The 21,557-nt window shown below is 35.7% G+C and overlaps 2 protein-coding genes across 2 annotated transcripts in view; one reads left to right on the forward strand and one right to left on the reverse strand.

The window, feature by feature from the left end:
- LOC126673249 (uncharacterized) overlaps positions 1-18,874 on the forward strand; it is a 50,428-nt gene extending 31,554 nt beyond the window's left edge. The window contains exons 36-64 of the mRNA XM_050367325.2: positions 75-159; positions 245-574; positions 915-1,274; positions 1,368-1,857; positions 3,877-4,040; positions 4,508-4,670; positions 4,772-5,041; positions 5,224-5,418; positions 6,008-6,050; positions 6,454-6,578; positions 6,685-7,155; positions 7,495-8,265; positions 8,379-8,452; positions 8,555-8,906; positions 8,981-9,079; positions 9,162-9,317; positions 10,721-10,902; positions 10,980-11,495; positions 12,223-12,400; positions 12,492-12,628; positions 13,601-13,727; positions 14,281-14,502; positions 14,583-14,942; positions 16,205-16,363; positions 16,497-16,781; positions 16,890-17,105; positions 17,206-17,258; positions 18,092-18,200; positions 18,320-18,874. Coding sequence (XP_050223282.1) covers positions 75-159; positions 245-574; positions 915-1,274; positions 1,368-1,857; positions 3,877-4,040; positions 4,508-4,670; positions 4,772-5,041; positions 5,224-5,418; positions 6,008-6,050; positions 6,454-6,578; positions 6,685-7,155; positions 7,495-8,265; positions 8,379-8,452; positions 8,555-8,906; positions 8,981-9,079; positions 9,162-9,317; positions 10,721-10,902; positions 10,980-11,495; positions 12,223-12,400; positions 12,492-12,628; positions 13,601-13,727; positions 14,281-14,502; positions 14,583-14,942; positions 16,205-16,363; positions 16,497-16,781; positions 16,890-17,105; positions 17,206-17,258; positions 18,092-18,200; positions 18,320-18,658 — 7,031 coding nt within the window. The 3' untranslated portion in view covers positions 18,659-18,874. The remainder of the gene's footprint in view (positions 1-74; positions 160-244; positions 575-914; positions 1,275-1,367; positions 1,858-3,876; positions 4,041-4,507; positions 4,671-4,771; positions 5,042-5,223; positions 5,419-6,007; positions 6,051-6,453; positions 6,579-6,684; positions 7,156-7,494; positions 8,266-8,378; positions 8,453-8,554; positions 8,907-8,980; positions 9,080-9,161; positions 9,318-10,720; positions 10,903-10,979; positions 11,496-12,222; positions 12,401-12,491; positions 12,629-13,600; positions 13,728-14,280; positions 14,503-14,582; positions 14,943-16,204; positions 16,364-16,496; positions 16,782-16,889; positions 17,106-17,205; positions 17,259-18,091; positions 18,201-18,319) is intronic.
- Positions 18,875-18,960: 86 nt separating this feature from the next.
- On the reverse strand, positions 18,961-19,413 carry LOC126672212 (pectinesterase inhibitor 9-like). Its single transcript, XM_050366162.1, has one exon. The coding sequence runs from the start codon at positions 19,411-19,413 to the stop codon at positions 18,961-18,963; it is 453 nt and encodes a 150-aa protein (XP_050222119.1).
- Positions 19,414-21,557: the final 2,144 nt, after the last annotated feature.

Genomic DNA, 21,557 nt, shown 5'->3' on the forward strand with positions numbered 1-21,557 from the left:
CCCTCTTCTGCATCAGTTAAGAGCATTTTTTTTCCTTGAGAGCTTTATTCATCATCTTATTTTGTGTTTTCTAGATCCAAGCAGCGATCAAATATATGCCTTTTGGAGGCCTCGTGCACCGCCTGGTTTTGCGGTTCTTGGTGACTATTTGACTCCATTGTCAGTAGAACTCTTAACAGTGCCTAATTTGTGGTTTTTTTTGTTTGTAATATTGGCCGTCATGTAACTGTTTTCCAATTTACAGGGATAAGCCACCGACAAAAGGAGTTCTTGCTGTGAATATGAATTTTGCAAGAGTGAAAAGGCCTATATCCTTCAAACTAATTTGGCCCCCATCTTCCAAGGAAATGTATGATCAAGGCGTGATCCGCTCTGGCTCTATACCAAATTCCCACAAAGTAGACGACAGTTGCACCATTTGGTTTCCTGAAGCACCCAAAGGTTATGTTGCGTTGGGCTGCATTGTGTCTACAGGAAGAACACAACCACCTCTAACCTCTGCCTTTTGCATTTTGGCCTCTCTGGTTTCTCCGTGTCCTTTGAGGGACTGTATCACCATATTCTCGACCAATGAGTAAGTTGCAGATTATGTGCTCTGAACTGAGTGTAAAGCAAATAGATAATAGCAGACAACAGTAAACATGAATTTAGATAGACATTTAAAATCTCAAGGCGTCACCACCAGTAAGGTTACATAGGCATTTACTTAAGAGTAATATTGCATTAGAAACTTATGAAAAAAAAAATAGAGTATTGGATGTAAAGAACACTAAACAAGACTATAAAGTTCTAGTTTATTTCCCAACTAAGCTTCTCATGAACAACAAAACCAACAATAGTCGCAAACATGTTCTGCTCCATTCTTTTTATTTGGTGGAATTAGCTGTTGAAATTACCTCCTTTCCTAACTTCAGATATCCATCAACTTCAGCCTTCTGGCGTGTGGAAAATTCTTTCAGTACTTTCTTGCCAGCAGACTCATCAACGCTTAACTTACTTGGTGGAGCTTATGAATTGCGCCATATAAAATTTGGGCTTCTAGATTTTTCTCCTATGGCTTCTAAAAGTTCAGATGTTGAAACTTCATCTTGTCATGCTAATGAACTGCAATCAAAAAATTCAACCTCTATAAACTCTGGCCGACGCTTTGAAGCTGTCGCTAGTTTCCAGTTGATATGGTGGAATCGGGCTTCAAACTCAAGGAAGAAACTATCAATATGGCGTCCAGTTGTCCCTCAGGGGATGGTGTTTTTTGGTGATATTGCTGTTAAAGGGTATGTAATCCTTGACTATAAGTATCGTTATATATTAATTTCCCTATTTAAGATAAAGAAGTTCAACTCTTGTTTGTTTTTTTTTGAAGTTAGGTATGAGCCTCCTAATACTTGTGTTGTCCTTCATGATACTGGGGATCAAGAGCTTTTCAAAGCACCTTTAGATTATCAACTTGTTGGGCAGGTTAAGAAAAAGAGGGGAATGGATAGCATTTCTTTCTGGATTCTTCAAGCACCCCCGGGATTTGTGTCGTTGGGATGCATTGCATGTAAGGGCTCTCCAAAATTATATGATTTCAGCAAACTGAGATGCATGCGGAGTGACATGGTTGCTGGAGATCAGTTCTTAGAGGAAAGTGTATGGGATACATCTGAGACCAAGGCTACAGGAGAATCATTTAGCATATGGACAGCTGGTAATGAACTTGGAACATTTATTGCTCGCAGCGGTTTCAAGAAACCTCCAAGACGATTTGCTCTAAGGTTGGCAGATCCTACCTCACCTAGTGGTTCAGATGATATTGTCATTGATGCGGAGATAGGAACCTTTTCTGCAGCGATTTTTGACGATTACGGTGGATTGGTGAGAACTCTTGATTTTTCTTTCAGCTTCGTTCAAAAAATACTTTGTTATGTTCAAGGTACAAATTGTCTCAGAACTGTATTTAAGTTAAAGCAGTGGATTAGTATCCAGAATTAAGACTCTCCATAACTTAATATCAAATCAATTGTTGTTAAGAGTCAATAAAATCATAGTTGGAGGCTCACCTAACTGTTTAAGCTTTTAGATTGATTGGTTACCTGACATGGTATCATAAACTCTATGATTGAAAGGTGTAGAGTTCGATCCCTGCTAATTTCCATTTGGTTAATTAAATATTTGAGTTCAAGGTAAGGTGAGCTTAATGGGTATTTGCGTGCTGAAGTGGAATGTATTATCATAGTTATAGTTTCATGCTCACCTAATAGTAAGCTTTTGGATTGATTGGTTATCTCACTTATTTGATGGCTGCACATAGAGGAGCCTGAATTTGAATAGTTTCTGGTTTTCAATCAAATACTGTTCTCATTTTTCCTGCTCCCTTATCATGCTTTGATTTCAACTAGTGGGTAATATGAGCTGTAGTACATTTGCAATGGTGTTTATGTAAAGTTATGGATCAGAGATCCTTTTTAAAATCTAGTTTTTTTAGGGCAAACATACGCAGCTAAGTTGATAGATTTTTAAGGTGAATGTAAATGTTTGAATGTGTCTTCTTTTAGAAGCTGTGGAGTTGTTGATATCTAACTCAACAACTACTTTTTTGTTTCTCTATCTATTCTGTCCATCTACTTAACAATATTGTTAATCAAATGCTAACTCTTTCTTTTATTATATTGAGAATGTAGATTCATGATACTGGTCACATACTCGAACGTCAGATAAATTATAATCAGCACGGGTGGTGTCTGTTAAGCTTTTTGAGGCCACTTACAATAGATAACTGCTTAGATAGAAACTCTTTGGTTAGCATTATATTCTAGGTTCATGGGCCATTTGAGGTTATGTAAGCTAGCTCTTAAGATTACTACCTTCTGGACTTCAGGCTTTCATAGATCATCTAGGTCCAACGATTTTTATTGTTCAAATGAAACCCATTGCAATTAGCATCTCCAAATTTACTTGAAGCATGTAATTTTTTTATGGAATATGATTGTTTTGTGCTTTGCATCTTTTGTAATTAGCATTAAAGGGGAGTTCAATTAGAATGAAGAACTCAGTGAGTTGGGATAGGGTTAGGATTAGCTCTTCTTCTTTTGGATTTTCATATGGTAGTAAAAGGTGAAAAGGTTAAGTATTTGCTCAAATATGGAATATAGCGAGTCATGAGGCTTCTATAGCATGTGGTTCAAATTTTCCCTCTACATAATCTTACATGACTGCAGCATGGACAGATATGAATAACATATATAGCTTTAGCATTTAACTGTTTTGCTTATTTTCTAGTGTTGGTTCCCTCTCTCTCTATTGAATAACCAACTAAATTATCATCTCACCATCTCATACCGAGACATTTGGTATCATAATTTCTTGTTGTTATGCAAATATCAGTAAGTGGGTGGTGTTCCGAACCTATTGATCTCTGTTTAGTTTGATTAATTGTTTGATAATTCTGATTTTTCATCAGCTGTTGATTGGCTTAACAATCCAAAAATACCCCACCTTTTCGACTTTTTTCGTTTATGGTCCGAACTTTCAAAATCGTCAATTTTAGCCTTTTGCTCAATTTTTATGCCCTTCATATTGCTTCATATTGTCCAATATGCTCTTTTACCATCAAGCATTCCAAATATGAAGCATTATGAAGGGTATATTTGAACTTTTTCCCACTCCAATTTTAAAAAATGACTACAATTGAATCTGAAAATTGAGAAATGGTCTAAAATTAAAGATTCTAAAAGTCGAAAAGGAGGGGTATTTTTCAATGATTGTGCCCTGTTTATATTATATGTATATATAGCATTTCCTAATCACTCACGATAAATTTTACGATAACTATGTTACCACATAGCTAATTGATTGCTGTGATTAATTATAATAATTATTTCCTGATGCTTGCAGATGGTTCCACTGTTCAATCTATCCTTAAGTGGAATAGGGTTCAATTTGCATGGAAGAACTGATTACTTGAACTCCACTGTTGGCTTCTCTTTAGCTGCAAGATCATATAATGATAAGTATGAATCATGGGAACCACTTGTGGAGCCAGTTGATGGATTCTTAAGGTATGTGCTCTCTTATATCAGCAGATATCTTTAAATGGTTGCTTGGTGAAGACAGACAGGGTATTGGAACCACTTGTGCTACAAAATTGCAACCACGCTGCAACTATACTTATGAAATGAAGCATAATTAAACTTCATTTTATAAAAAAGGCGTACAAAGAAAACTGATTTCCCAGTAAGTGAGAATAGTATAAGAGGTTTGTGAGGAAACAAGAGCTATTAAGAGGCCAAACCTCCAGTTTGGTTTAAAATAGTGATAAGAAGATCTTTTTGATCTGCAGTACTAATAAGTGAATTTCATGTATATCCTTGGACATCATTTGTGACTTATATGGTTATTTTTCTTAATCTCTTTTTTAAGAATTCTTGGGTGGGGATGAATGTTCAACTCCTTGGGATTTTATTTCTTCTTTCCCTTTTGTTGTAGAAATAATTTATTTCTGTTATTATTTTGCTGTCATTTCCAGATACCAATATGATCTCAACGCCCCAGGGGCAGCTTCACAGCTACGCTTGACCTCAACACGGGATCTGAACGTGAATGTTACTGTGTCTAATGTTAATATGATTATTCAAGCTTATGCCAGCTGGAATAATCTTAGTCATGCGCCTGAATATTACAAAGACAGAGTAAACTTCTGCCTTTTATCAGTCAACAATGCTATGCATGGTACAATTGTGCATTTTGTGGTTTATATCTTTATCAGCTAACGACATTTGTGATCAAATAGGAAGAGTTTCCTCCAAATTATGGTGCCAGATCTGTGATTGACATCCACCAGAAGAAAAATTATTTTATAGTCCCACAAAATAAGCTTGGTCAGGACATTTTTATTCGGCCAACTGAAATCAGGGGTCTATCAAATGTAATAAGAATGCCATCTGGGGATATGAAATCTTTGAAAGTTCCCGTTTCAAAAAATATGCTGGAGTCTCACTTGAAAGGAAATATTTGTGCTAAAGTTAGAAGAATGGTCACCGTTGTCATAGTTGGCGCGCAGGTTTGGGCATTATGCTTGTGCATTTGACAGTACATCTATTTATTTATAAATTATTAATTATTTCTGTTTTTAAATTCCTTCACATATAGGTGAATATTTAGCTATCAGTTCCTTTTGTTCAATTTGTTTTGCAAAGAGCTTTCTTATTTTAATCTCCTGTTTTGAATTTGGGAATTATGTAGTTCCCAGTGATTGCAGGGTTGACTTCAAATGTCTACACTGTAGCAATCCGTCTAACTTTAAAGCAGGATATGGGTGGTGAATCATGGTATCATCAACAAAGTGCACGCACAAGTGGAAGCATCTCAAACTTTTCTTCTTCGGAGCATGAAATGGTGAACTGGAACGAAATATTCTTTTTTAAAGTTGACTGCCTGGTATGGTTTTTTTTTTCTCACTTAATATTAATGCGATAAATTTCTCTTTCAATGTAATTTAAAATCTGATGAGCTAGAAATATTGCTGCCTCCAAGGAAATATTGCTGTTTCCTAAGAATCTTCTAATTCACCAACTTAGCTGCCTTGTAGATGTTTCACAAATTGAATCTTCAATTTTTTTTCAAAACCACTCTTATGACCTTTGATGTCAGCTTGATTCTTGATTATCATATTTCTATGTTACTTTTTGTCTTTAGAGTCTACATAGGATGTTCACCATATCATTTATCACAAGGGTGTCATAAATTCATTAAAGGTTCTTTGTAAAGAAACTGGTTTTATGTCCAGAATTTATTAGCCTGAAATACAGGGTTTTTGATATTTGGGTGCCTACTTGCTTTAGTTATATTCTTGTGTTTTAGCATGCCTCTTCACACCTTGGTGTTGTTTTCATTCAGTTGCTTAAATGGGAGAAAATACACACTTATGTGAACTATCCTCTCTCACTATCACTTCTTCCTTTTTTACTCGACATTTATTTGCCTTTATGCTTTATTCTTGGTCTTTCTAAATATCAAAATTTTGCAGGACAATTACTTGCTGGAACTTATTGTGACTGATATGGGAAAAGGTATCTTTTTGCATTTTTTTTATGTATTGGCTAGTGACAAATTTCACTGGATGACTATCTGAGTACTGTTGAGTTGCCTTCATTGGGTCTCTGTTCAGCTAAAAATCTTGAGTTGCCGTCTTTGGATCCTGTTCAGCTAAAAATCTTAAGTTGCCAACACTGAGATCTGAATCTACGGTTTGTCGATACGGCCGATAAAAACACACTGCTACCCAAATCGAGTCTGATATGGATAAATGAATTTGGTCAGCATGCTAATCATCTTCTAAAAAATCACTGTAGCTGCAGACTCTATAATCTGATGCAGTCCGATTGAAACTGAAGTTTATAAAACAATATGATACCATTTGAGACCCTGGAATCTAGATATAGCTAATTGTCAATTTCATTTTTGTTTCAACAGGTGATCCTGTTGGATTCTTTTCAGCTCCTTTAAATTTGATCGCAGTCGACATCCAAGACAGCTTAAATGAGTCTGATTATCAGAACTACTTGACCTGGATAGACTTATCCCCTGCAAAACATATGGTAACACATCTGTTTTTATCAGTACCATGATGTTAGAAAAACTGCTTTTGTTATTTAATAGAGGATCACCCAGAAACTGTTTGTATTTTTGTTATTTGGCATGCAGGCCGAGGATCATGGAGATAAGTGCAATAAAGCATCCGCCAGGATAAGATGTTCTGTTTTCTTATCACCTGGATCTGAAGTTGAGGACAGAGATGATTATTCCATTGGTGGAAGAAAACCTGGATTTCTTCAGATAAGTCCAAGCAAGGAAGGGCCTTGGAGTACTGTTAGATTAAATTATGCTGCACCTGCTGCTTGCTGGCGACTAGGCAATGATGTTGTTGCCAGTGAAGTAAGTGTAAAGGATGGCAACAGATATGTGACCATAAGGTCTCTGGTCTCAATACTTAACAATACGGATTTTGTACTTGATTTGCATCTTGTGTCCAAAGCTTCCAGAGACACAAATAAATCTGAAGATTTACACAGTGATGGTACTCAGACAGATGAGTTCTTTGAAACTGAAATCTACAAACCAAATGCTGGTTGGGTTGGCTGCTCAAATTACCCTGATGGTGGAAGTCTCTGTGAGGTGAGTGAACAATATAAGCTGTTACCATTCTAACTTTAATGACTTCTGTGAAAGTATGCGTGGGTCGTGGAACCTAGATCCTAAAAGAATAATTATCTAATTTTGTAAGATATTCTTCTTAATCAATCTTGAAAAATTGACATATTTTCAGTTTTCTTCTGCCAGTTTGTTGGACGTAAGTTCATCACCTTAGCCATTGTTCTTCGAGTACTTTGGTAGTTCAAAATTTCAATCGAATACACTGAAACTTTGGGCTGACATTTCAATTTTGTTGTGTTGATAATTTAAGTAAGTGATACTGGTTCACCATTTTATTTATCTTGCCTATGGACCTTTCAGACTCATTTTGGAGCGGAGCTGCCTTCAGGCTGGGAATGGGTTGATGATTGGCATTTGGACACATCATCTGTCAGCACTTCTGAAGGTTGGGCTTATTCTCCAGATATTGAAACCCTAAAGTGGCCCGAGTCTTTTGATCTTGTGAAGTTTGAGAATCATGCTAGGCAAAGGAGATGGATCAGGAATCGAAGGCATATCATTAGGGAGATAAAGCAAGAGATACCTGTTGGATCAATTAGACCTGGAGATTGTGTACATCTTCCTTTATCAAGCTTAGCACAATTTGGAATGTACGTCTTGCAATTAAGACCTTCAAGTCTTAATACTTCTGATAGTTATTGCTGGAGTTCCGTGGTAGAGAGGCCTGGTCAAGCTGAGCAAAATGGTAAACAGGAAGGTTCTGGAATATGCATATCCAATCTCACAGAGTCTGAGGAACTATTATACTGCACCCGGATAACTGGTACCTCTTCAAATGGTTCAAACAGAATGTGGTTTTGTGTAAGCATACAAGCCACTGAAATTGCAAAAGACCTTCATTTGGATCCTATTCAGGATTGGAGTCTTGTTGTTAAATCACCATTATCTATCAGCAATTATCTTCCTCTTGGCGCTGAATACTCCGTTCTTGAAATGCAAGCTACTGGTCATTTTGTTGCCTGTGCTCGGGGGATATTTGCTCCAGGAAAAACTGTGAAGATTCACGCTGCCAACATAGGAAAGCCTTTGTTCCTTTCACTGCTTCCACAGAGGGGGTGGCTTCCAATACAGGTGATTTTACAATAAAAATAATGTACATGTCCTCTATGGACATAACACTATATGCTGGAATCAGTTAGTACCACATTTGATTTTCTTTTGTTTTTCTTTTTCATCAATAACAGGAAGCTGTTCTTATATGTCATCCTAATGGACTTCCATCTAAAACACTAAGCTTAAGAAGTTCAATTTCTGGAAGGTTCTGGCACTCATTGTGTTGTTTCAATTTTCTAGTTTCGTCAATTGGTAGAAGTGCTCGCGATTTGTATACTGATGTTGTCCCAAATAATTAAATGTGCAGGATTGTTCAACTCCTCCTTGAACAAAATTATGACAAGGAACGACCACCACTGGCAAAGATAATTAGAGTCTATGCCCCTTATTGGTTTGCAATTGCCAGATGCCCTCCACTTACATATAGACTTGTAGATCTGGCAGGGAAAAAATATGTTCGGAAGATAGCTCTTCCATTTGACTCCAAAAAGAGCAATGAAGTAATTCTTGAGGAAATTACTGAAGAAGAAATATTTGAAGGCCATACAATTGCTTCCGCTTTAAACTTCAACATGTTGGGCCTCTCGGTATCAATTGCTCAAAGTGGCCAAGACCAGCAATTTGGGCCTACTACAGATCTTTCTCCTCTTGGTGACATGGTAAATCAATAATTAACAAATTTAATGAGACATAATTTTCTAAGTTTGTTAATCTCTCGTCTTTTGATTATTAGGATGGATCACTGGATCTCTATGCTTATGATGCTGATGGTAATTGCATAAGGCTATTTGTTTCTGCAAAACCAAGTTTCTACCCATCTGTCCCCACTAAGGTAGTAATAGGATTAAAACAACGTTCACATTTTAATGTCTGCCAAGTGGGAAGGTGCTTAATTCATAGTCGTTTCTTGTTAGGTAATTTCTGTAAGACCATTCATGACTTTTACAAACAGACTCGGTCAAGATATATATGTCAAGTTAAGCAGTTGTGATGAGCCAAAAATTCTTCGTGCATATGATTCAAGAACCTCCTTTGTGTATCACAAAGAAAGTGAAACGGATAAACTTCAGGTGAGTGAAATGCATCTGCATTCTGTCAACCATGTTTGTTTCTTATTCTTTTGAGATTTCTTACCTCGATTATATTCAATTTGTTGCTCTTTCGATTTTATTTTTCTGTACTATGTTCGAATTATAAATTTTTGTAGCTTCACGGGGAGCAGGATCTTTCCAAGTTTGAGCTAAATTCAATTTGGATCTGGATATCTAACTACCAATTACCCTTCTAAAATTATAGAGACATGGGCCATAAACTTCATGTTGCCATCTTCTAATATGAAATTATAGAACCATATATTTTAACATTACTCAGTTGATTGAGGAGTAATAGAATATCAAATCGTCTGAAATCTTGTTAGTAGCATTTTTCAGTAGACTTGTTTTGCACTTCTTTTGCAAGTATAATTTGCATGATAAATAACTTTGTTGTTTCTGTAATTTACCTCTTTATGTGAAACAAAGGAGCTTTATTCTGCACCTTGATTAATCCTCAACCAACTAGCTTTATGGTGAAAAATCTTTTCCCTGTTTCATCTCCATTTCTCTTTATTAAAAAGAAATAAAATCTTCCTCCTTGATGTAGTTTTCCTTGTTTCTTGCTTAAGAAGAAAGAAAAAAAATCAGGAATTTGTTCCAACATGTATTATCTGCACCAAGCTCACGTTAAAATTAATGAAAATCCATTTGTTGCCTTGAGTGATACAAGCAAAGAGTTCATTTGGAAATTTTTCCATCTGATTGCCACAATCCTCATTCTAATTTGACAATATCTTCCTTGAAGTTGATCATTCTTATAAACAAAATCCTGACATGTTTACCAATCTGAGTACCCTCAAATGGAAGAACTTATTTTACTAAAAGAACTGAGGTCTGGCTATAAGAATAGTGAATAACAAATAGGAAGATAATATGGCTACATGTAAAAGTGCACGAATGCTAGGAGCCCATTTTTCAACTGAGCAAAGTCGGTATTGTGGCCTGGCAAAGCAATTCGTAATTGCATAATTTTCTTGAAACATTTAAAAGTTGCTTTATGTTTGGAAACCCTGTGTATTTGTTTCTCTACCTAATTTTGAGTGTTTGCTTTCTTCGTAAAACATCTATTCAAGATGGAACAAATGAATCACAGTAGATAAGAATAGTTGTTACTATGTGGGGACTGGGGAGAAATTCAACAGTAGCTTATGTAATAAGATAAATCCTGATGAAAATTTATGGCAACATGTAACAAGATATGTTAGACATGCCAATGGGACAGAAAAGAATGCATGTGTGCTTTGCCAGCTAAGTGCTCTGAAACTGAAAATTTGGGAAATTGGGGTAAAATGGTTATACTGCACTAATATTTAGCTTTAAAAAAGGAATCATTTCCCTCCTGGCCAAGTTACAATATTTGACTTCTCTAATTTTTATAGGTTCGATTAGAAGATACAGAATGGTCATATCCTGTTCAAATTACAAAAGAGGACACCATCTTTCTGGTTTTGAAAAGATCAAATAGTAGTCGATATATTTTGAGGACAGAAATAAGAGGCTTTGAAGAAGGATCGCGTTTTATAGTTGTATTCCGCCTTGGATTAACTGATGGTCCTTTCAGGTACTTAATTTGCACACCATTAAACATTAGTACTTAACTTTTGCCAGTATGACATTCCTGCAAACTTTTATCTACAGGATTGAGAACAGAATGCCGAGCAAGACGATCAGCATTCGTCAAACTGGATTTGATAATGGTGCATGGATTACGTTGGAACCATTGTCAACAACAAACTTTTCTTGGGATGATCCATATGGTCAAAAATTCATTGATGCTAAAATAGATTGTGGTGGTAGAATTTCTGTGTGGAAATTTGACCTGGAAAGGCCTGGGATCTCTTCTGTAGAGAGTGGTGAAACAGCATTGCAGTTCCATGTTGTAGATTTAGGGGATATCAAAATTGCTAAGTTTAGAGATGATATGGGTTCAACACCACATGGAGAAAGCACATCTTCGTCACCTGCCAGCTATAGGGAAAATTCCAACAGGCAGATTGAGATGCATAATGACATCACACCTATGGAGCTTATAGTCGAACTGGGGGTGGTTGGGATATCTGTTGTGGATCATAGACCAAAAGAACTCTCTTACTTGTACTTGGAAAGAGTTTTCATGTCATTCTCTACCGGGTATGATGGTGGAACAACAAGCAGGTATGGATCTCTATGTTCAAAAAGATTTATAATGTTATTTACCTCAGAGGTGCTATGTTTTTGTGAGCCCTTTAAGTATTATGTAGGAAAGGCAGAGAAGAAAATATGGAAATTCAGTTTGATTTACCTTAATTCAGCATGTCTAATCAGAAATATGCAAGAATCAACTCGTAATAAAATATAGAAGTGTCTTGCAATGATGAACTCTTCAATTTACAGTACAAAATTTGTGTTTCAAATGTGATATACCTTCATATAATAATTCTGATCTCTGATCATGTAGGATTTCATTTCGTAAAAGCCATTTAGCTCGATTCCAGCCATTAGTAATGTAGAAGTGTTACTGTTTTGTTCTAATAATTTGACATGTTAGTTACGACTATTAAATTTATTTAAATTAATCAGTTAATATATAAGTGGGGATTTTGGTGGATCATATAAATCAATTAAAGACAGATCAGATAATGCTGATCATAGGTGTTCTACTAGCCTCTCTCTAGTAATGAGGGATTCTCATTCTTAAAAATCTCTGTTTGCATAAACTTTGGCCTCAACACCCCAAGGCATTCACACATAAGATAATAGTTTATAATCTTGGTTTTACTCCCCCATTCCTCTAATTATATTTTGCAAATATTATCCATATTTACAGCCATTACTTCAATTGCATGTTACTGAAACTGATTCATCAGGCTGAGGAGTTGATTGTTCACTTATTCTGTACCAGGTTCAAGGTCATACTAGGTCATTTGCAGCTCGACAATCAGCTTCCTCTTTCCTTGTTGCCAGTGCTTTTGGCGCCTGAGCAGACCACTGATATTAACAATCCAGTTTTTAAAATGACTATAACACAATGCTCTGAAAACACTGGTGGTATCCAAGTCTATCCGTATGTATATATACGGGTAATGCTATATCCTACTTTCAAATGCATTTAGATTTTGTTTAGAAGAAAGCACATCTATAAATTTGTGAAAATCTATTTCAACTGTATAGGTAACCGAAAAGCTTTGGAGGCTTAATATCCATGAACCCATCATCTGGTCATTTGTTGATTTTTACAACAATCTTCAGCTTGATCGTCTCCCCCAAAGTTCCAATGTCACACAAGTTGATCCGGAGATATGTGTGCAGTAAGATTTTCATTTTCTTATTTTTATGCGACTATAAAGTTTTTACCTCTTGATGCTCAGGAATATGTTTGCGTTGGTGCAATTTTCATCTTCTGCATTTTGATGTTGTTGATTGCTATTGCATCTGGTTAAGCATTGTGGATCCTAGGCTTGCAAAAGGGAAACTATTTGTCTGCTATAATTAGGATTGAGGAAGGACTCCAGATATGTAAATTGAGGGGGAAGCAATGAATTATACTTGGGTTTCCATTACATTTTCCTGCTTTCATATCCCCTTCTCTCTTTCTCTCATGCTCAGGAGTTTCTTAGCCTTGCTGTGATTCTCAACTACTACATATCTATCTTCTTGATTGCTGTCGCAGCTTTTTAAGCCTTACAGATTGTAGGCTAGCAAGAGTACAGATGATAAACAATAGTATTTGAGGGTTGAGGAAAGACTTCAGTTGGTAAATTGAGTGTAAATGATAAATTTTACATGGGTTTTAATTGCTTTCGCTGTTTCCATATCCCCTACGCTCATTCTCTCATGCGCAGAAGTGAAATGTGTTTTTTCTTTAATTATATCCATATGCACAGGTCATTTAGCACCCGTTGCAGTATCTCACAAGACAAACAATTGCATATATGTAGCTGGAACCTGACAAATTGTTATATCTTTTGTTTTTTACATCTTTATCATAAATGGGACCTTCGACCTTGTTTGCACCAACGACCACATGGCTCATGATGTCATTACAAGGAATTCAGTGTCATCTCCTTGAAGCTGGTTTCACAAGTGTCATGATGAATTAGTGGTTTCGAGGGGATGATACCGTGTCATGTTTCCTTTGTTAATGTATTATTGCTGACTTTATTAATATAAAATTACTGTTTTTTTAAGAGTAGTCATTGTGGCAATCACATTTTGAGTCTGCATATGTAATCTTTCCATGTAGTATTAATATTAATTGAAAAACATGACCTCCTTTACAGGCTGATAGATGTTTCAGAAGTAAGGTTGAAGGTGTCGTTGGAGACAGCACCAACTCAGAGACCTCATGGCTTTCTAGGTGTATGGAGTCCTATTCTCTCTGCTGTTGGAAATGCATTTAAAATTCAGGTCAATCCAGTTGCTTTAACTTAAAAATAATGGAAAAGAAGCTTAATATTTTATCATTTTATGCTCTTGCAATTCTAGACCCTTACTATGCACGATTCACCCTAAGATTACTCATAACTTTGTGGCTGCTGAAATCGCACACATGAGATATTGAAGCACTAATAACTTCTGCACGGCTTTCCCTTATATGGTTGATACTTTGTAAAATAAGAATGAGGTCTGGCTTTTATGAAAGCTTTTAACAGTTTATGAACTAGTTGTAGCATTAGTTAGCACTTTTATTTGCATGTTTTCCATTTGAGGTTCATCATTTATAAAGATTATAAGATGAAATTCATGGATGATGTTGGGCCTGGCTTTCATATCCCGATTATGTTGTTAAAAGTCATTGTACAGTTATCACCTGTGAGAAAAGCAGCTATCATGTTCCTTCAGGAAACTTTCATTTAACCATTTTCTCACTTAAGCAATAGGGTGCCAGTTTCCTACTTGACTAATAGTTTTCCATGTGTTGGCCTGTGTGGTATGTAACAATTTGATATCTCTGATTTAGGTGCATCTGAGAAGAGTAATGCACAGAGACAGATTCATGCGAAAGAGTTCTATTGTTCCTGCCATCACAAACCGAATTTGGAGAGATTTGATCCATAATCCTCTGCATCTACTATTTTCTGTAGATGTACTTGGTATGACAAGCTCAACATTGGCTTCTCTCAGTAAAGGGTTTGCTGAACTTTCAACTGATGGACAGTTTCTGCAATTACGTTCTAAACAGGTACATTGCTTAAAATGTTTCATTTCGGCAGTGTTTTTTGTGCAATCTAGTGAATAAAGATCATTCTGACATGAAAACAGGTGGGATCAAGAAGAATCAGTGGAGTACGTGATGGATTTATTCAAGGAACGGAGGCTCTGGCACAAGGCTTTGCCTTTGGGGTATCTGGAGTGGTGACAAAACCTGTGGAGAGTGCCAGAGAAAATGGTCTCTTCGGACTTGCTCATGGGATTGGGCGTGCATTCTTAGGATTTATTGTACAGCCAGTTAGTGGAGCTTTAGATTTTTTCTCATTAACAGTTGATGGGATTGGTGCAAGTTGTTCCAAGTGCTTAGAGGTTCTCAATAATAAATCCTCCTCCCAGAGAATTAGAAACCCTCGGGCTATTCATGCTGATTGTATACTCAGGGAGTATTCTGAGAGAGAAGCTGTTGGCCAGGTACTGCCGTACTGTAGTTATTGCTTTTTTTATTTTGCTTTGATTGTTGTCAGTTCAAAGCTATGAAGCACCGATACGGGTACGGACACAATGAACAGCATTAAAAAAAAAACGAGACAAGGACATTGCGGGGACACGGAAAATTAATTATATATTAGAATATATATATATTAAATATACATATTATGTAAATAATATACATGATTCATTCAATATAAGTAAAATAAGAAGTTTAATTCATTAAAATTATCTCCAATAATAAGTTTTAAGCACTTAAACAATCCCTGTATAGGCTGTGTGTCCCTTGGTGTGTCCCTTGGATTGTCCCCAGCATGTCCCTTGGAGTGTCCCCAGCATGTCCCCTCCTTTCAACAGTGAAATCTGCTGGGACACTTATTTTGCCGTGTCCCTGCTTTGTGCCTGGTGTGTCCCCCCTTGTATATGCCACCTCCGAGAAGTGTCTGTATTTCATAGGTTAAAAAAAATGGTTTGCATTTGTCAATAAGAGCATTTCATAGATTTTGTTGGCGCCATGGCCCATAGTTGTTAAGGTGTCACCATTTCTGGTTGTTTACTAGAACTTTTGTGACTCCCAACTGAATTAGGATATTCAAGCACAATATTTTAACCCTTCATTGTCTCTTAAGAAAAAAATTATTTTTCAGTTTCTATGTTTCTGAAAGTCTTCAATGAAATAAGTGCGGTTAGAACTTGCAATTATTAGAGTTTTGGTGTTTCTGCTTGTGATTGTGCTATTGAAATTTGAATCTTAAGATGCGTAACTAAATTAGCATTTTCAACTAAAATTTATTTCAGTTCATCTTATTTTTTCTCCAATAATAAATATCCCACCCTCTGTTCTAGAAATATGTTGAAGTATACTTACCTGGTTAGAACTTATAATTGTTGTCTTATAATTTTCTTTGGTTGCTTGGTAGAAAATTGACTCAAGATATTGTATGCTTCTTTCATTGTATTTTGTAACACTTGTCTGAAATTTTGAAATTGTTTATTATCTCTATCTAAATAACTACAATGAAGAATTAGCTAATATGTGATTTGCGAGATAGGACAACTGGTTCTCTATAGTGATACAAGAGTAATCTATATTTTCCAGTTCTAAACAGAAAGTCCAAGACAAAACTTCAAATTGCATCTTTACTAGTTGAGGCCAAAAGTTATCCTAATTATAATATTGTTTACATGGGAGATTGAAGTGTTATTCCTGTTATACATCTTAATTTTCTCCTCTTGGTTTCCAGATGGTACTTTATCTTGCAGAAGCAAGTCGTCGTTTTGGCTGTACTGAAATTTTTAAGGAGCCCTCTAAATTTGCATGGTCTGATTGCTTCGAAGAATTTTTTATTGTGCCTTATCAGAGGATTGTGTTAGTGAGCAATAAACGCATCATGCTGCTACAGGTTAATGAAAAAGAGACATATTTCCATGTCTTCGAATATTATTCAAATTTATTGTGTTCAATTTGGATATTTAATTTCCTTTCCAGATAGCATGGTAGTCTAATGAATTTTGTTCTTTGCTGCTTGCTTATAGTGCCCTGCTCCAGACAAGATGGACAAGAGACCTTGCAAGATTATGTGGGATGTTCCATGGGAAGAGCTCATAGCCCTGGAGCTGGCAAAAGCAGGCTGCCTTCAACCTTCTCACTTACTCCTCCATCTCAAGAATTATAGAAGATCAGAGAGTTTTGTTCGGGTAATAAAATGCAATGTTGCAGAAGAATCAGATGAAACTGAACCTCAAGCAGTTAGGATATGTTCTGTGGTCCGTAGGGTGTGGAAACAGTTCCAATCTGATATGAAGAATGTAATTCTAAAGGTGGCAGTTAACTTGTTACTTAGTAGTTTCTGATACTTAGTCAACAAATGAATTTCAAGTGGAACTGATTCTTAACTGAGTTCTGATGGCTTCCCCATGTTTACTTAGGTTCCTTCAAGTCAGAGACATGTCTACTTTTCTTCGGGTGAATCTGATGGCGGAGAGCCACGTACCCTTTCTAAAGCAATCATCGAATCAAGAGAGCTATCTTCATCAAGTGTTACATCTGATGAAGGAAAATTTGTGAGACACAGTATCAACTTTTTGAAGATCTGGAGCAGTGAACGGCAATTCAAAAGTCGATGTAAATTGTGTAAGAACCAGGTACTTCCCAATAAATCGATCTTTGCCGGTTATGAATTTTTCCTTTTCTATCATCAGCTCATGCAGATTATGCTAATGCAAAACATGGATATCATTTCAGGTTGTCGGTGATGACAGCATATGTAGCATCTGGAGACCCATTTGCCCAAATGGGTAATTTCCGATTGTTTTTTGTGTTCTTCTGGACTTTATTTCTCCATCTATAATTGACATAGTCTAAGCTCTACTACACTAAATTTTTTTGGTCACTCTTGTATATGTTTATGTGTAGGACATAGACACATTGGTCTAGTGAATTAGGGTGCAATCATAGATCGGCTTTACCAGAAAGTGAATCGTTAAATAAAATTCTGCCTGCTAAATTAAGTCTTCGAATAAATACTAGCTTCTACCATCTTGGAATGGATAGTGTTTTTATCAAATCTTAATCTGGAGCCATTAGGAATGAAAAATTACTAGATAAGTGACCTTTGTGATATAAGTCAATTTTGAATGATTTTGGATGTCGTCATTATGGCGAATTACTGGAATACTCATTACGATTTAACTAGTTACTTTGGCTCACAAGGTACACATTATTTGTGAAATTTTAAATATGACAGTTCAAAAAAATATTAGAATTACCCTTTTTTAATTCATAGTGGTATAAAATTTGATGGAAGTACATATTACACCTCAGCAATTTTGTAATTGACCCATTAAATAATTATTGAAAGTCAAGTTATAAAATAGAGCTCAGGAGGCTATGGCGTTTTAGCAGATAGTGAGTTTGGCAAAAAGATCTTTCAAGGTACCTTCAACCATCAAAATGGAAAACAGGCAGTCATATTTTTTGCTCTTTTAAGTTTTCGTGTTCCTTTATTTGCCAAGGGACCATGAGGTTCGGTACTGATTGTTAGACGCTTGCTTTTGCACCATGTTGGCATAAGCTTATGCTTAAACAGCTACATATTCTAGAGCTTAAGCAGATATTTGTCTTCTTCCAGGTACATCTCGATTGGAGACATAGCTCATGTAGGCAGCCATCCTCCAAATGTTGCTGCTCTTTATCGTAAAGTTGATGGATTGTGTGCACTTCCAATTGGTTATGACTTGGTAAGAAACCCTCAATTTTTCTTCAGCAAAAATAATTTCTTGTGCAGGTTGTATTCCAATTGAGTACAAACATATGCAGTGATGTAACACGAGTTGTGTAATGTTTTGGTGTTATGCAGGTATGGAGGAATTGCTTGGATGATTATAAATCTGCAGTATCAATTTGGCATCCGAGGGCTCCTGACGGATTTGTGTCTCCTGGATGTGTTGCTGTGGCTGGTTTTGAAGAACCAGGACCTTACATAGTACAGTGCATAGCAGAATCACAGGTAGAACAAACTGAATTCGAAGAGCAAAAGGTATGGTCATCTTCCGATTCATACCCATGGGCTTGTCATATTTATCAAGTGAAAAGCGATGCTCTTCACTTTGTTGCCTTAAGGCAAGTGAAAGAAGAATCTAACTGGAAGCCAATGAGAGTTATTGATGATCCTTACCCTCTGGTGCAATCTACATAAGCTCAGTAAGTAAATTTCTTTATGTTTTTGATTTGATTGCCACTCTGGAAGGAAAATTACATAACCTTGTATAATAGATTTTCCTATAAAGTGGGGTTTTTCGGTTGCCCCTTTTCGGTTCAGTGATATACGAAAAGAGAATACTACAATTATAGCATAGGCGTGTAAAAATTTATTTTCATATCTCAAATAAAAGGAAAAGCAACAATTATTTCATTATTGATCTAAGGAACTGCCTTGGACCAACTGAAGTTGGGTCAGCCAGTAGCTCTACATATTTTAGCCTAGAAAGGCGTAGTATGCTAGAAACGTACTCCTAAACTCTTAGCAAATCTCCTGAAAAGGTCTATTGCATTTTCCGTTGTCTGATATTGATATAAAACCCTGCCCCTAACTAGTTCTGTTGAATTATTCATATTGTTGTCACTTGTGAACTCGTTGAGGCAATAGGAATTAGAATAATGGGCGGCTGTGAGCCAGTCCTGAATCTCCCTTAACCGCTGTGAAAAGGATTCATGACCTTGACCTGTGGTTACCAAGTTATGGAGTATTACTATGGACTGGCTAAGGGAATCGTGTGCCGCATCAATAAGGCCGGAACAATCACTTGCTAAATCCGACTCCATCATATCACTTTCCTCTCGAAGGGTCAATCTTGTGATGTCTGCTCTGAATAGGCTTGCCAGTAAAGCCGTTTCCGCCAGCTGCTTTTGGTTCTCTAGACTAGAATTTGGAAAGATGGAGAGGCATTGCATGCATATAGCAGGATACCTGGTTTTCTGGCATGTTGCCTCCAAGCTAGGAGTTGATGCTCGGGATCTTCGGGACAATCTCGGCTCCACTTGGCCTGAAAGGCATAGGATGGCGGCGACCAGTAGTAGTAACAATAGTTGTGAGGAAATGCATTCTGCTCTGGTCATTTTGTTTCTTCCCATTCATTGCACTGTAATGGTTCTATTGAGAGATAACATTGGGGGAAAAGGGGCAGCTGAAAATAAAAGTTGGTTTAGTAGAATAAGCAAAATATAGGGGCTTTGTGCCTAACACCATACTCTTCTGTCATGCCTTGGGATATTCCAACAAAATATATATTGGTATAACTTACGTAAATGAATTAAACTGTGCAAATTACATGACCTACCTTATGTTAAGAGTTTAGTTTGGACACGCAGATCACAAGAATCTAAAAAGTATTGCTTCTCATCTAATCTTTGAAAATCCAAGGCCGGTACCACTCATATCATTTTTTTTTTTACTTTATATTTTATTTCACAACAAAAAGTGCTGTTAGTTTGTGACAAATAAATTGTCCCAAATTGCTATTTGTGACGGAATTTACAATGAATTTGCTGAAATTTGTCACAATTTTTTTTGCGATGAAAATTTTCATCTCACTTTGTGATAGGTTTTATATACAAATCCGTGCTACAGCTACAAATTACAACTTTTTAAGAGTATTTTACATGGCATGGTAAAGAGTGACTTGCCCACAAAATATTTTAAGTAGACTCGACATTCATAAAACTGGAAAAAAAATAGGGTTACTTACATAATTACGTCTTTTAATCAATCAATTTTTATGAGTACGCTGCTTCTAATTTTTATGCAATAATACGCTTTTTGAGAAAGTATAATTATATTTATACGCTAATTTATCCTCAACCTGGTCAGGTCGAACTAGTTTACTTATGTCCCTACCATATAAGTACGTAATTAAGTCTTATTATGATACATATATCTTTTACAATTAGATATTTGATTTGTTTTGATTAAAATTTTTTTCTTCATTATTTTTCTAGAATTTGAACTCCACCAACTGCACACTATTGTTAAAGTATTGGTGTTATTTTTATTAGGATTAATCACCAAAAAAACTCTCACCTTTTAACCCCCTTTTTAGTTGCACCCTGACGTTGCAATATTGTCAGTTGCACCCTAATTCGCACCTTTGGGTTTCAATTCCACTCTCAAAATCAAATTGGACTTTTTTCACTCGGGAAAAATTCATAAAAACCCTTATAAAGTACTCGTTTGAACTCTTTTCCACATAAAAAGTTAAAATTGGATGACTTATTTTAACTTTTTTCAAATGAAAAAGAGATCAATTTAGTACTTGAGGGTGGAATTGAAAACCAAAGGTGCGAATTAGGGTGCAACTGACAAAATTGCAACGTCAGAGTGCATTTGAAAATGGGCTAAAAGGTGAGGGTTTTTTTAATGATTAAGCCTTTTTATTATAATAAATATATAATTTTTTAATTAAAAATTTACTTACATCATCAAAATACTTATTATCTTTGAATATTCAATCTTTTAAAATGTAAACATCTTATACAAAACACTTATTATTTTATTTTATTTTAACTTTTAACTTTCTTCTATTTAATATTTTATCAAATTACTATATGTCAATACATATAATTTTACAGTTGCTGATAATGAACATTACTCGGTTTTGTTTTACAAGTCATTCCATCTGGCTTTTAGTTACTCTTATTTAAATGTTTTCCGTAGTTTATGTTCTTTATTCATTCTTGATTGTATTAGTTCTTTTGCCATCCACTCTTTGTGGATGAGCTAATACAAATATCTTTTTATCGAAAAAAAATATTGTCGATTTTATAAAATATATTTTTTAAAAATATAGATTACTTTTCATTTACAGAGCATAAAAATATAATATTATTTTTCATTCAAATGAATTTATAGTTAATTGGTAATAATAATCAATAAAATAGAGTAAATAATATCTCATTGCATAAGCATCAACAACAGCCAATAATTAATCAAGAATAACAAACAAGCACAAAAAGAGCAAAATAAGAATAATAAAAAGCAATGAAAATTAAATTCGATTAAAATAAATAAAAAAGCAACTAATGAACAACTAAAAATCAAC

The sequence above is a fragment of the Mercurialis annua genome, linkage group LG3, assembly GCF_937616625.2.
Source record: "Mercurialis annua linkage group LG3, ddMerAnnu1.2, whole genome shotgun sequence".
Taxonomy (NCBI): Eukaryota; Viridiplantae; Streptophyta; class Magnoliopsida; order Malpighiales; family Euphorbiaceae; genus Mercurialis; species Mercurialis annua.